Consider the following 17,370-nt stretch of genomic DNA (forward strand, 5'->3'; position numbering starts at 1 on the left):
TTCTAGCCTTCCACCATAGTAAGAAAACCAGTCCTAGCTCATATCCAACGCCCATTTCCGGAAGCTAGCAATAACGATGTTACCACGAAGCGGAAATCACAGTCACTAGCAGCCGGTCCCGAATCCAAAGCAAGTACACATGTAACTTTGCTCTGATATGCTGGAAGATATGCGTTATCATAATCTTGTCTCAGGGAACTCTAGTACAATATAGCGATGAAAGCTTATCTGTGATAGTAGTTATCTTCACCCTGTAGCTTGCGTCCGAAAGGAAGACGCGCTCTGCGAAATCTTTGATACTTAAAACAAATGCGCAAGAGAACAGAATTTGCTTGTGATCTTAAAACAGCCAAATTAATTCCACAATCCTTTCCCGTGGCCTGAACGCAGTACTGATCTGTGATTTCTCCATGTACGTCTGTCGTATCGCCCGACCTTCCATCGTGACAACCTCTACAGCGTCAACCAGTCTGGCGCTTCTTTTCTTCTCCGTTGTTTTTCGAGGCCTTAGTGGTCCCATCATATGCACATAACGCCAGAGTTCCTCTGGATCACCTTCGTTCCAAGTATATTCTACTTCACCAAGCTCTTCCTCGGTAATACCACCATAATCGCCCACTCGTGGATATTCAACAACAGAATAGCCATTGGAAAGGACTGTGTCCCCCTCGAAGAGCCATCGTTGAAATATTGCCTCGTCACCGGTCGCGACGGCCACAGCAGCTCCAAGCGATACATTGAAGTCGTACCATGTTTTCCAATGATGAATGCTCAGTAGCTTTCTACCCTGTGAAGGTCATGATGTCAGCAGCTACTTATCAACAATGCACCCCGTGGGCCGTAGGGCCTTTCCTAGGAGGTTTGGAGCACCTAATGCATATGATGGGTGATTGAGGTGCTTCTATGAACGTACACTTTCCAGATACCCTGCTTCGGGCGAAGAGCCTTCCCCATTGTATATATCCATTTGATGCAGCATATGATCAAAAATGGGCCTTATTTGTGTGTATTTATTCAGGCAATTGTCGAGGAGCTAGTTCCGTCTGGTTAGTGGGCACTTAAGTATATTCATCGTGGATAGCTTACCTCATCTCCCTCGTTGTTTGGGAGTGCTAGGCATTTACTCCACACCCGCTGTTGTAGTAATTTTTCCGCCAGAGGAATAGATACTTCATCGAATTAGATATTTTAAGCACCCTTGGCTCGGATTGCGTAAGATATCCCACCGAGAGACGCTGGAATAGAAGGGAAAATGTACATACTAAAAACCCCCCCGCCTCCCGAAGCAGACATTCCGTACATTTCGATGACACGTAGATCGTCCGACATAGCCCCCACTATGACCGGGATATCCGAGTCGTAATTTTGGGTGAAATGGGATGCAAGTGAGGCTAGAGAGGGGAAGAATGTGTCATCATCTACTAGGACAAGCCAGCGAGTGTTTGCACTTCGCTCTTTGTATAGTTTATCAATCAGAGAAATATATCGACGCGCAAAAGAAGCCTCTACTGCGTGAATAGATACATTCATATAGTCTTTTCGCATCTGTATCTCTACAATCGCAGCATTGGCATCTGCAGGTGCCAGAACATGCAACTGCGTTTTAGAGTGTGAAAGCCAGTGCGAGATACCAGATATCGAGTCCTGTATTCTTGGTACGGTCGTTGCCATACCAAAGGAGAATATGCCCGTATCCGCTTCTGGAGCAATAGGTACGTTCAAGATGAGCGGTGCCATCTGTGGAACCGTTACCGCAGACATCTCTGTTCGTTGGACTTGTATCCACGGGCCTAGGAGGCTTTGGTCGATGCGAGTCAATTCGTGTCTTTCGCCTTGGTACTGCACTGTCCTGATGACTCGACGTGTGTAATCAACAATAGGCGTATGTGTAAGTCTAGTGAGGTGATTCAGATCCAACTTCTGCATTTGCTGCGGCCCTTGGGCATGATACAATGTATGGTGTGGTAGCAAATGCAGCTGGTCGTCGACATGTGAGTTCTTTGGGCCGCTGAAGACATACACTTCCCACAAAAAAACCCCCCAGGCTACAGCTATGGCAGTAGCTAGTAAAATAATATTAGAACGACATCGCGACGTTCGTGACGAGGTCGCTTTTGCAGTTAAACTATAGATATTTCAGTCAGACTTCTTCAGGGCTGATACCAGAGGAAAGCTGGGTTGTTAACAAGATATAGTCTTGAGAATCTCGCTCCAAGGATACTAGTGCGAGCGTGGATCGATATCACAGATCTCAAACTATCCATAATTTAAGACATAGTTTAAATGTATACTAACCTGGACCTTTCCTGGTTGGACTGCTGCATTTTGGTATAGATTCTCAAATACATTCGTCACAACTAGGAGACTACCAAGAAGCGTAATCTTAATATCCCTATTCTAAACAAAGGAAGTGGTAAGCTAGTAAATCTCTAGAATAGTAGCATTCCAAGATAGCGTATTCTACTATTATTACTTGGAATGGAACATACTATACTCTTTACAAAGACGAAAGCTAGTACACATGACCTATAGTACAAAGAACTTCTAATATCTTAACGCCCTACTTTAGACCTATTCTAGAGCTATTCTCTATTAACGTATATTAGGATTAGCTTAAGAGGTAGATATTAATAATGTTAGTCCGTAGACTTATACTATAGAAGTGTAAGGGGTAATCAGAGGGAATAGGTAATCTTAGTTAAGGGAAGGACCTCTTTTAGATATAAACTAAGAGTTATTCGAGAGGTAGTATATATTTTAACTCTTAAATACTCTTTATAGAAAACACTCTTTTAATACTTTTAAATACTTTTAGATTAAACCTTAGATTTTAATATATATTAATATATACTTATTATTTATTTATTAATATAAGATTAATACTAATTAATAATTACTTTATATTATAGAATAAATAATTTAAATATAATAAAGTTAACTCTTAAGATAAAATACTAAATTTATATTAATAATTTCTTATTAATAAATAAAGTAAGTCTTATAAAGTGACTAATAAGCTCTTATTAATAAGTAAAGTAAGTTTTATATTACTAAAGAATAATAGTTACTTTATAATAGTTATTAAGATATCTCCGGAGTTATTTAGTTATATATTTCTAGAATATAAAAGATTCTTTTAAAATACTTATAAATCACTTTTAATATAATAATAACTCTAATAAACTAAGTTATAGAATAATCTAAAGTAAAAGTTAAAAGTAGTAGAACCTTAATATAAAATAGAATACTAGCTCTTAAAGTACTTTTAGTAGATCTTATAAAAGCTAATATTAATAGTCTAGTTTAAGGATTTATAGATTATTTTATAAGAAAAAGTATCTAAGAGAAGATATTATTTTAAGACTTTTAAGAGTATTTTCTAGATTAAATAGTAAAAGACTTTAAGAAGTTAATAAATAATTAATAATAAGAGCTATAAGATTATTTTTTAAAGAACTAGATCTATATTTAATATTAAAAAGAACTATATATTATTAATACTTTAATAATAATAGTTTAAGTATAAAAGAATACTTAATTAAATAAGTAAAAAACTAAGTTATTATTAGACTTATTATTTAAACCCTTTTAAAATAAGATTTAAAATCGTAATTTAAAAGAAAACTAAGTATAATAAATACTTTATTAAAACTCACTTAATATATTATCTTTATTTATAAAGATTATAGCTCTTAATAATATAAAAATAAAGTATTAAGATAACTAAAAGAGAATATAAATAAATAATCTCTTAAAGAGCTAGGTTTTATTTTAATATTTAAGATTTTAAGAACTTTTATATATTAAACTTTTTATAAAAAGTAAATATCTTTATAAAGCCTTTTTATTTATTAATATTAAAAGAGAGGAATTTTTTAATAAGACTAAAGAGATAATATATTAATTAGCTTTTAATATAAAAATTAAAGGATAATAGTTTATTAAATCTTACTTTAGCACTTATAATATATCTAAAGAATAAGATATTACTACTTTTTTAAATACTTAGCTAAAATAGTTTATATTTAAAGCTTATTTAACTAAGTTAATATATTATAGAATTAATCTCTTTAAAATAAGTAAAACTACTTATAAGTCTTAATAAGATATATAATAAGAAGCTTCAATATAATTAAGCTAAAGATTATCTTAATAAGGAGCTTTATATTCTTATTGATCTTTATTAATAAGTATTAATAAAGTTTATACTATAGTATAAGGTATTTCTATTTATACTTTAAGATAAAGCTCTTTTATATTATTATTAATACCTTTAAAAAAAGAGGTACTTATTTAATAAGTTAATATAAGCTACCCATAATAACTATAAGATAAAGAAGAGAGCTAATTAATACTTAAGCTAATAGTTTAATATAACTTTTCTTATATTTTAAAATAAGCTACTTTAAAAAAGTAAATTAGCTTTAATATAGTTAAAAAGCTTTATAAGAAAGCTATAAAGTATTTAATTAGGTCTTAAGAATAATAATATATAAAATAACGAAATATTATATAATAAGCTAATATAAGAAGTTTTAAGGAATCTCTTATTTAAAATGGCTTTATTTAAGTTACCTCTTATATTTCTTATATTAATAAATAACTTTTATATAATTATAAGTATAAAAACTATATAAGATTTTTAAATCTAAATATAAGAGATACTTTAAAAATAATTTAAATTAGTTCTAAGTATATATTATAAATAGTAATATTTATTACTTAAATTAAAAAAAGAGCTCTTTTTAAGAAATAAATATAAAGATAGATTTAAAGCTTTCTTAGGTTATATAAGTTATATTATTTATAAAAAGATAAATTGTTATAATAAATATTACTTTAATTAAGAATAAATAGCTTTAAAGATAAGATATTTTATAGAATAAAAAGCTAAAGATATTAAGTATATAGAAAAGTATTATAAAGTATATATAATATACCTTAAAAGAGATAAATTAAATTTAGAGCTTAGTTAAGACTTAATAAAGATAATAAAAAGGATAATTTTAATACTTTAATAAAAGATAATAATAATTATTTTAATAATATTAAAGTAGATATAAAGAATATAAATAAAATAGTATACTTTATTATTATATTTTATATATTAAAAACAAAGTATAATATAAGATAAGTACTTTAATACTTTAAGAAACATAAAGCTACTTATATCTTCTAAAGTATAGTTAAATAACTTAAGCTTAAAATAATAATAAAAGCTATTATTACTTAATAATTTAAGATAGTTTTTTAAAGTCTTTTAATTAATACTAAAGTATTAAAAAGAAATATAAGTAATCTTAATTAGTTATAAGCTTTATAATAAATCTAAGAAGTTAAGTTTAATAAAAGAAAGGTAAGGTATTATTAGATATAATTTGACGCTAATATAAGAGTAATATTAAGAATTATTATGCTTAATATACTTATTAAATAAATAGAATTTATTATTATAGATACTAATATATTATTCTTAATATACCTTTAATAACTTAATAAGCTAAAGATCTACTATAATAACCTTATTAATACCTTAGTTTAAAGAGATCTTAAATACTTAATTATTTAGAAAAATAAGTTATTAGTAAAAAATTCTAGCGCTAGGTATATATACTACCTGCTATTTTCATTATTTTTACTATATAGTCGCTTTTTACGCTTAAAGCGCCTTAAAATATAAGAGGCTATTATACGTCGGCCTTAAATAATAAAAGGCTACCTTATATACCCTAGGCGCCCTTTATAAGATCTATTTTTATATATAAGCTAAACTTAATTAAGAAAGATATAATACTTTTAATTAGAATTAAAAATTAAAAGTTAAGTTTATTTTTAGATTTTAAATTAACTAAAAATAGTTAGATTAGTATAGATTTTAATTAAGAATTTAAAAAGACTTATACTTTCTATATATATCTTTAAAACTAGTCTTACTAAGCTTTTAATACTATAAATATCTATACTAAAAAATCGCTAGTATACTTATAATTCGATTTAGATAAATTCTATATAAAAGTAAGCTACCGCCTTACCTAATCAGGTGATATAAGCCTAATAATACCCTCTTATAAGATATATACTTATTAGTATCTTTAGTATTCTTAGTATTCTTAGTATTATTAAAGCTTTTAGTAAGCTTACTAATATATCTTATATAATATAAAAAAATCGGATCTACTTTTATTTTATATACTAGTTCTAATTAAGCTTATAAGCACTTATAGCGCCTTAGTCGCCTTAGGCGCCTATGTTATTAATTTAAATTAGTATATACTGCTTTAAAGGTCGCTAGCTATTAAATTAATCGATATATAACTTAGGCTAAAAATCGCGAAAATAGCGCTTTTAGTAGCTAACCGGCGACTGCCTAGAGCTAGATCTTTTTACTAATAATATATATAGCTTTTATTAAATTAATATTACTAATTATTAAAGTATTTAAATAAAGATATATTAACTTATTATTTTATAAAAATAGAGATTTATAAACTTTATAAATAATTTAAGTACCTTTTACTATATTATTTATAATATCTTTTAAACTAAATAAGTTATATACTAGATTTTAATATTATATAATAAGTAAAAGAGATATATAAGTATTAAATACTAGCGCTATATAAGCTTATCCTAGGTTTAGTATATATTTAATAAATATATTATATATATATAATATACTTTTAGCTCTTAATTCTAAGAAGTAATATTCTTTTAAATATATCTTTTAATACTATAACTTCTATTTAATTAAGTAAGCTCTTTATTATATAAAAGCTTACTTTATTATTATATAATAGTTAAGAGCTATATTTATCTCTTAAGTACTTAGTATATATATAGTTCTATTACTTTAATTAAGCTTTTAACTAGAACTTTTTAATTACTTCTTAATTTCTAAATCCTTATAATTCTTTTATAATTATATTTACTTTTCTAATAGATCTAAAATCTAGATAATTACTTAGTATTAATATTATATACTTAAAACTAATTTTTTTTTAAATAAATTACTTAATACTAAGTATAAATATTTTAAGACTTTAGCTTTATATTAATTTAAAAACTTTAAATATTTTCTCTTTTACTTAAATCCTTAATAAGCTCCTTTAAATTATAAAGTAAATTATAATTAATATAATAGTTTATAAGATAGAATTATATAAAATCTCTTAGATTAAGGATAAAATAAAGCTTATAAGCTAAATAATAATATAAAGTTTAAGAACTTTATTAAGTTCTTTAAGTGAAAGCTTTAGCTTCTTTTAAGTTATTTTAAAAGCTCTAATATAAGTTATATTAATAAAAGCTTTAAATTATAAAGTAATAATAAAAGCTAAGTAAGAACTTTAAAAAATAAATATTAGGATTTAATAACTTTAAATAAATTAATATAAAACTCTATAAATAAATCGAAAAGATAATAATTAAATAATACTTTAAGATTATAAGTATAAAAGTTATTATTAATAAGAGCTTTAATAAATAAATACTTTTTTAATTACTTAAATATATTTTAAATTAAATAGATAATACTATTTAAACTTTAATTTAAAGTAAATACTAATTATTACTTAAGTTAATAAAAGAAACTAAGCTTAATCTTAAGACTTAAATTATATTTTACTAAAAGCTTATATATAAAAGTATCTTATATTATATTTTAAATATAAATAAAATACTTAAGATTATAAACTTCTTAATTATTATAAGTAACTTTAATTATATATAGTCTTATAAGTATTATCTCTAATTTAAAGAAACTAATAATTTTAGAAAAAAGTAATTATATACTTTTTTATAACTTATATAATTATTTTATATAAAGGAAATTAATATATAATATTATAAGCTAATAAGTAGTAAAAGTAATAGATATAGTTATTTTATTACTCTTAAAGGAAGAAGTAGTAAAAAATAAGATTCTTTTACTTTAGAATTTAATAATAAAGTAAATTAAGTATTTAGAAAAAAATATTTATACTTTTAAGATAAAATATATAAATAAGCTTCTAAATATTATAATAAGCTCTAGTTAATAATATATAAAAAGTTCTTTATTAATACTAGTAAGTATAAACTAAACTTAAGTAAGAAGAAACTAAAAGAGATCTAATAGTACTTTATAAGTAAATACTAAAAGTTACTTAAAATAAAGTTTAAGAAAAGTATTAATCTATTACTTTTATTAGAAATTAAAAGTATTTTATAAAGGTAAGAATTAAGTAAATCTTTAAATAAGCTAAAGAGCTTCTTCCTTAGAAATCTAATAAATAAAAGAGAAAAATAATCTAATAATAATTATATTATTATACTTCTAAACTTAAACTAAATATTTTAGCTTAAAGTTTACTTTACTTAAGAAGCTTATAGGTATTACTTTTTATTAGTAAGTACTCTTTTAAATAATTATAAAGCTATTAATCTTATTAATAATAGCTTCTTATTAGAACTAAGCTTACTTATAAAAATAGATTTATATAATACTATAGAGTATAAAAGCTTTTAGTTACTAATTATTAAATATAATACTTATATACTTAGAAATATACTTATTAGAATAAATAGAAATACTTTTAACTTTATACTTATAGATATAATTATAATTAAGGAATTTTATTTAAATATTATTTTAAAAGCTTATCTTTAGAATATAAGCTTATAGTACTATAGAATAAATTATATACTTAAATAGTATAATAATAGTTAGTTAATAGAAGATTATCTAGTAGTTTAATAGCTTATTTATAAACTTAATCTTATATTCTTTAAATATAATAAGTATTTAAACTACTCTTTTAATCTTTATAAGATCTTATTTAATAAAGCTAGTATTATAATATTTATAAGTATAAATTATCTAAGAAATTAAGTATTCCGCTTATCTTATAATTATAATAAATCTTACTTAGATTCGGAAATAATATAGTATTTATAATTAAAATACTTAAGTCTAAATACTTTTTAAAAGCTAGTAAGAGCTTTAAGAGAAATAAGAATAACTAATACTATAGAACACTTAAAGTATAAGTACTATATACTTATATATATTACTTAATAATAATAATATTATTATTATTATTTTAACGTCTAAGGGGAACTAGCGAAGCTATATCTCTAAGGACTACTTAAGAGGTATATAGATATATTAAGCAAAAGAATTATAGTATATAACTAACTAACTAGAAGATAATTCCTATATTTAAAAGCGTATAGTAAAGATAAGTATATAAGAGCTTAATCTACGATAGTTAAGATAAGCTCTTTATATATACTATAGGCTAGAGCTAAGAAGCGTATAACTAAGTAGCTTATATTAAAGCTTATAAGCTAAGGTAATAGTAAGATTACTATTATATAGTAATATATAATATATAAGTAATATAAAAAAAGAAGAAAGAAAGAAAAATAAAGTATAATATATTAAGAAGAATCTACTAAAGAAAAAGCTTCTAAAAGTAATAGCTACTACTAGATAAAGTTCTCTTAAGGTAATACTACGCTAATCTAGTAGAGCTTTAAGGCTATAGTTAAAGAAGTACCTCTTATACTAAGTAATATAAAGTAATATATATACTACTTAAGTAAGTAGTACTACTAGATATAGATCTTTATATAAAAGCTAGTTAAGTTTAAGAAAAATATAAAGTCTATAGATAATATATAAAGCTAGCGTAAGTAGCTAAAGCTTTTCTTTCTATTTAATAGTAAGAGATCTAGCTATATTTCTTTTAATTACTAGCTAAATAGTACTTTTATTTATTAGTAGAAGATAAAGTATTCTATTATCTTATCTTTCTTATATATATAAGCTAAGTTAGTATACTTATAGTTGAACTTCTTATAGTACTAGTGAAAATCCTTATAGTAAGTCTATAATATAAATAGTTATTATAAAGTAGCTCTTAGGAGAGAGAGCTTCTTAAGTTCTTTAACTTTATAAAGTAAGCCTTAGTTAGCGTATCACTTATATAGAGTCTAGCTTACTCTAGCCTACTAGCTTAGCTAAGCTTCCTTAGTCCGTTTCTTTATAAGTAACTATATACTTATTATAGTAAGCTAAGAGGCTAGTCTATTATTCTATCTAGGCTTTATAGCGCCGGTATTAGCTTATTAGTCTACTACTTTATTACTCTTAATACTTATATACCTTAGAGCTTACCTAAGTCGAATATTATAAAGTTCTATAGTATTCTAGATATTATAAAAAGCTTACTATAAGGATATAAAAGCGTTGCCTCTGATTCCTTAGATTACTAAAGTACTATTAATATATATCTAGACTTAATTCTAACTAATATATACTAGTAAGTTTAGCGCTTTATTTAGGCTTTTCTATACTCTAATAACTTTTATATTAAAGATATAAGAGAGGTTATTAATTGATTTATTACTTATAGTAAGCTATTTATTATTCTAGTAGATTATATAGTTATATCTTATATATTACTTTCTATTTATATATTACTTAGAACTATTTAAGAATACTATAATATTATCTAGTAGTAGTATTAACTACTATTTCTTAAAGGCCTTAATAGCTTTATCTTTTTTTAAACTTCTAGTAGAATTAGTATAATAGCTTAAGAAGAAATATAAGAGCTTAAGCTCTAGCTTAAGTATATGAAAGAGAAATATTCTAATCTATTATATCTTAGTTTTAACTCGCTACTATATACTAGTCCTTTTCCACTAGGTAATTATTAAGAGCTATATATATTATACTAGTAAGTATACTAAGTTAATTATTTTTAATTAAAAGATAAGCTTAAGCTTTATTTCCTTTAGTACTACTATTCCTAATAAAAGGTCTATGTCTTAGATTAGGATAATAATTAATAAGGTTTACTAAACTAGAAGTACTTCCTTTACTATTATAATAATAACTAAGTCTACTACCTTAATATAGCTACTAAGTCTAGTACTAATAAAGAGCTTCTTACTTCGCTAGTCTAGCTTAGCTAGCTTATATCTACTTTTATACTAGGCCTCTGTATTATATAGTATAAAGAGAAGTATATAAGTAATAGCCGCCTTTCTTAGTACTAAGGCTAAAGAGCTATTTATTATCTTAGTTAGGCTTTTAATATACTAAGCTACTTTCTTAGCCTTAGCTACTCTTTTAATAATATATCTTTTAAACCTTAGTACTTTATTAAAGAAGACGCCTAGCTACTATAGCGCTTTATTATAGTCCTTACTTATTAAGACCGAGCTAATAGTAAGTTTATTATTTATTATATAAAGTAAGTTATAATAGCTTTTTTCCTAAGTAATATAAAGTATTTTAAGCTTTTCCGAAGTAAAGAAGATCTTATTAGCTACTTCCTACTTTAAGATATACTATATATTATTAGATAAGAGAAGGATATTTATATCTAAAGACTTAGTTACCTTATAAAAGCAGATATTATTTATATATTTAAAATAGAGTTCTAAGCCCTGATTAAATAGCTTAGCTAGATATAATATATAAAGTACTAGTAAGAGAAGTGAACCTTATAGTATACTATAGCGTGCTATATAATAGCTTATAATTATAGTTTTAAAGTGTATATAAACTTATCTATTAGTTAAGAAGAAGTTTACTATTTCTAGTATACTTTATAGCTAGCTCTAGTCGATTATTTGAACTAAGAGTTATTATTTAAGAAATATATTAAAGGCTTCTTATATATTTATAGTAATTATAATAATCTATTATCCTCTCGCTAATACTTATTTTATATCTACTATAAATATAGTAACTAAGTCTATTATAAACTATTTAGAGAGTACTCTCTTATACTACGAGCTTAGTATACTTTTTATTAGTATAGTCTACGCGATATAATAGGCTATAATCCTTTTAAAGCTTTTCTTAATATAAGAGAAAAGCGCTATTAGCTTCTAAGAGTATACTAACTACTTATCCTTCTTATTAACTTTTAGTAGTATAGCTACTTTAGCGCGCTTCTAGCTAATAAAGAAGTAGTTATAATAAAGGTATATATTATAAAAGGCTTAGATATATTTACTAATCGCTAGTTAGTAAGCTTTTAGAAGCTTTATTTATATTTTATATCTTATAAATCTTTAAATTATAATAACTACTTTCTTTTAATTATATTTAAATTTATAAATTAAGAACTTAAACTAAGTATATACTTAGTACTTAAAGCTTTTAATACTTTTAAATACTTTATTATAAGATTTTAATTAAAGTGTATAACTAATAAATAATCTATTATACTTATATTTAAGTACTAAGAGCTAGAAGTAGTTTCTAAGGTATTTTAGAAAGTTAAATAAATCTTAATTAATCTTTTAGAATAACGTTATTAATCTTCGCTCTAATAAGTAATAAAAATATAACTTAAGTAATATATATAAGTATATAATACTTATACTTTAAGTATCTTATAATAGTAGTTATTTTTACTTTTCTTAAGGCTTTTATTAGCTTTTAAAAAATATTTAAACTTAAGTATTTTAATTATAAATATTATATTATTTTCGAATCTAAGTAAGATTTATTATAATTATAAAATAAGTAAAATACTTAATTCTTTAGATAATTTATACTTATAAATATTATAATACTAGTTTTACTAAATAAGATCTTATAGAAATTAAAAGAGTAGTTTAAATACCTATTATATTTAAAAAAATATAAGACTAAGTTTATAAATAAGCTATTAGACTATTAAATAATTTCTTATTAGTTGAAATTATTCTACTTTTAAGAAATAGAACTTAATATAATATTTTAGAAGCTAAGTTCTTAAGGAAAGCTATATAATAGTAAGTTATCTAAGAAAATCTTAAGTAAGTAATAAGAGAAGAAGTTATACTTTAAATATAGTCTCTCTAGTTATATAGCTAGCTTTTATTAATAAAAGAAGTTATAAATAAATAGAAAATATACTAATATAATAAGATATAGCTCTTATAATAAACTAATATAATAACTTATTATAATATATTAATATATAATTACTAATAAGCTTAAAGAGAATTATATTTATACTTAGTTAAGTAACTCTAATAATAATAAGTAAGATTCCGCGAGTATTATAGATTAGCTTAAGTAAACTATTATTAGTATACTTCTTAAGGATTATATATATTAAAATAATAATAGCTCTAAGCTAGATAATAATATAAAGCTAATACCAAGTAATAATAAGAAAGAAGCTTAAGAACTAAAGTAGACTCTAGAACTAAAGTTATCTTAACTTAAACTTTTAAAGCTAAAAGTAAGTAAAACTTAAGAAGTTACTTAAAAAGAAAAGAGCTTATATTAAGTTAGCTATAATACTTACTACTAGATTAATATAGCTACTAAGGTTACTTATTAAGAACTAAGCCTTATTAGCTTAAAGAGTTTATTATAGAGAGTAAAGTATAAAGTAATTTATAAGGATTATAAGTATATTAAATAAAGAATAGCTAGTAGCTAAGAAGAACTAATAACTTTTATATAGTACTTATTACTTTAGAATATCGCTATTCTTAATACTAGCGCGCTACTAGAAGTAAGTAAGGAATAGAAAATTATAATATAAAACTAATATTATAAGATATAAGTTTATATTAGTAATAATAATTAATACTATTATAAGATATATAACTTAGTAACTTATACTAGACTTAGAATAAGACTTATATATAAGGTTAGCTTAAGTTATAATAATTAAAAAGTATAAAAGAATATTCTTAATTATAATATATATTAAGAATATTTCTATATATAATAACTTATTATTATTAGAAATAAGTATCTTATATTAGAAGTTAAAATTAAGAGAGTTAAGCTTTAAGTAATAATAGATTCTAAAGTATAAAAGAACTTTATATCTTCTATTATTATACTTAAATACTATTTATTAATTAAAGTAAAGAATAAAAAGTATTATCTAGTACTAGTAAATAATAAAGTTACTTCTAATAAACTAATTAAAGTCTAGACTACTTTAGTTTATATAAGTATTATTAAGTACTTTAAAATAATCTAATTCGATATTATTAAGATTAAAAGATATAATATTATCTTAAGGTTATTATAAATAAAAAAGTATAACTCTATTATTAATTAGTAGATAAGAAAGCTTAAGTTTAATTATTATAAAGACTACTATTATCTACTAAGAATAAAAGTAGTAAGTATTTAAGAGATTAGCGCTACTTCTAAAGAAGAGCTTAGATACTATATATAAAGTCTACTAATAAAAGATATACTATTAGTATATAAGAAGTGTATAATATTATTTAAAAAAGAATAAGATATTAAGGCTTTACTTAAATATTAGGATTATAATTATTAAATTAAGTTAAAACTAAGTACTAAACTAATATTCTAATTACTTAGGAAATATTTAGTAAACGACTTAATAATAATTAAGAAATATATTAATAAAAACCTAGCGAAGGGATTTATCTAGGAGTTTAAATCTTTATAAGGAAGTAATATTTTATTTATAGAAAAAAAAGATAGTAAATAATAAATATATATTAACTACTATTAATTAAATAATACTATAAAGAAGAATTATTATATACTACTATTAGCTAAAGAGCTATAAGATAGACTTATTAGAGCTAAGATTTTTACTTAGCTTAACTTATAAGAAGTATATAACTTTATTAGAATAACTAAGAGTAAAGAAGAGAAAATAGTATTTTATACTTATTTTAATTACTATAAGTATATAATTATACCTTTTAGCTTAACTAATATACTAGCTATATTTCAGCGTCTAATTAATAATATTTTATAGCTTTACTTAGATATAATATATATATACTATTTAAATAATATATTAGTTTACTTTAAATTAAAGAAATAATATATAAAGGATATTATAGTTATTCTCTAAAAGCTAGAAGATACTTATTTATTACTTAAACTAGAAAAGTATAACTTCTATATAGATAAAGTTATCTTTTTAAGCTATATAATTACTATTATAAGATTAGCTATAGATCTTAAAAAGATTAAAGTAATTATTAAATAGATAGAGCTTATAAATATTAAAGAAGTATAATTATTCCTTAAGTTTATTAACTTTTATAAGTAATTTATTAAAGATTACTTAAAAATCGCTAAGCTACTTACAGAGTTAACTTATAAGAATAAGAAACTCTACTAATCTAATAATATATAAAAGGCGTTTAAGATACTTAAAGCAGCTTTTATTATAAAACTAGTTCTTACTTCTTTTACTTCTAATAAAGAAATATATATTTAGACTATACTATTAAAGCTATATTTAGCTAATTAAGCGAGAATAGAAGATAGTAATTAGTTACTTATTATTTATAGAAATTATTATTAGTAGAACTTAATTATAATATATATAATAAAGAATTACTAGTAATTATAGATATAATATATAAATAAAAGATTTACTTTAAGAGCGCTACTTATAAAATATAAATATTAATAGATTATAAGAATCTTATTTATTTTATAACTATTAAAGAACTAAACTAATAGTAGGTTTATTAATATAAAATACTCTTTACTATTAAACTTCGAATTTCTTATATTAAAGAAATAGAAAATACTTAAGCTAATACTCTAAGCTAAAAACTAAAATACTTTATAAATAAGACTTATAAATCTTATATTATATTATAGAAAGATAGTAATTTATTAGTTATTAATAGCTAATAGCTAGCTATAATAGAATAGCTAGTTATAAAAGAAGTCTAGAAAAGCTATACTAATAACTTAGTTATAACTAAATAATAATAATAACTAAGTAAAAGATTCTTCTTCTCTTTAAGAGAAACTCTCTTATTCTAAGGATAAATATATATATCTACTTAAGATTAAGCTAAATTTATTATAAACTTTTATAAGCTACTTACTTATAAATATTAAGAGTTAGCTAAGATACTATCTAAGTTATCTAAGGAATACTACTTCCTAAGTATAAGAAAGATAATTAAAGACGTAATAGTATTATATAATATATATATCCGGAATAAGGCTATATACTATATTTTATATAGACTTATAAAGTCACTAATAATACGACTTTACTTATAGAAATTAATCGCCTTAGATTTTATAGTTAAACTACTACCTTTAAAAGACTTAATTATAAGAATCGTATATAACTCGATTTATATAATAATAGATAAGTTTATAAAGTAGATATATATAGTACTAGTACTTAAGATATAAGACACGCTTATAATAGTATAAGTATTCCTTAGAATAATTTTTATAAGTTACAGAATACTAGATAAGATTATCTTATATAGAGATAAGCTCTTTACTTTAAAGTTCTAGAAAATACTAATAATAGTTCTAAGAATAAAATAGAAATTATTAATAGTATTTTACTTTTAGATAAATATATAAATAAAATAAATTAATTAGATAATAAAGACTTATCTATAGTATTATATAAACTATAAATAAGATAACTAAGTATAGCTACTTCTACTTACTTAGTTTATATATAATAGCACAGATTAAGAAACTATTAGAGTATTACTATTTTATATAAATTATATATTAGTAAAAAGTTCTGGCTCCAGGTAGTAATTAGTAATCTGCCCTTAGCGCTATTTCCGCTATTTTAGCTAAAGTTATATATTAAAAAATTTAAGGATAGTTTTATATTATACTAATTTAAATATATACTAAAGGCTATATTAGTAACTTTAGTACTTCTAATTATATTATCTTCTTAAATAACTAGAATAATCTTAACTCTTAACTTACTCTTATTATTCTTAGCTTTTTTATATTCTATAGCTTTTCTTACTACTATTAACTACTTTCTTTATTAATATATTACCTCTCTATTTTATATTAGATATATACCCTTCTTCTTTAAAGCTGTTAATATATATATTATTCTAGATACTACTATTACTATAATAGCTTCTATAATATATGATATTTATTATACTTATATTAAAAAGATAGCTTAAAGTACTATAAGCTTCTCTAGTGCTATCTAGTACTCTAGTGCTATTTATACTACTTATTATATATATACTAATTATTACTTATAAGTTAATATTACTAGTATAGTTATATAATTATTTAGCTTTATTCTAGATCTCTTCTTTATACTTCTTTTTCTTTAGTTCTTTACTTTATACTTAATACTATTAACTTATAGTAATAGTTAAGCTATTACTTAAAGATACTCTACTTATAAGCTCTAATAAGCTCTAAATTATATAGTTCTTATTAGCTTTTCACTTAGCTTATAATTCTCTTAAGTATTAAGCTACTTTCTCTTTTAATCTTATATACTTATAATATAGTAAATATTTTATATTACTTTATAAGCTATCTTACCTCTGAACTAATAAACTAATAAAGTAGAAAGCTCTAAAAACTTAATATAAGCTTAGTAATACTCT

General features: G+C 22.8%; 1 protein-coding gene across 1 annotated transcript; it reads right to left on the reverse strand.

Moving 5' to 3' along the window:
• Positions 1–340: 340 nt before the first annotated feature.
• Positions 341–2,136, reverse strand: ONS95_001677 (uncharacterized protein; the record flags this gene model as incomplete). Its single annotated transcript, XM_058494883.1, has 4 exons — positions 1,263–2,136; positions 1,087–1,169; positions 914–1,033; positions 341–787 (listed from the first exon to the last, which is right to left on the reverse strand). Exons 1-4 carry the CDS (start codon positions 1,924–1,926, stop codon positions 341–343), a joined length of 1,314 nt encoding a protein of 437 aa, XP_058355190.1. The 5' UTR covers positions 1,927–2,136.
• Positions 2,137–17,370: the final 15,234 nt, after the last annotated feature.

Source organism: Cadophora gregata (assembly GCF_030347475.1).
Source record: "Cadophora gregata isolate MNR1 chromosome Unknown scaffold_10, whole genome shotgun sequence".
In the NCBI taxonomy this organism is placed as follows: Eukaryota; Fungi; Ascomycota; class Leotiomycetes; order Helotiales; family Ploettnerulaceae; genus Cadophora; species Cadophora gregata.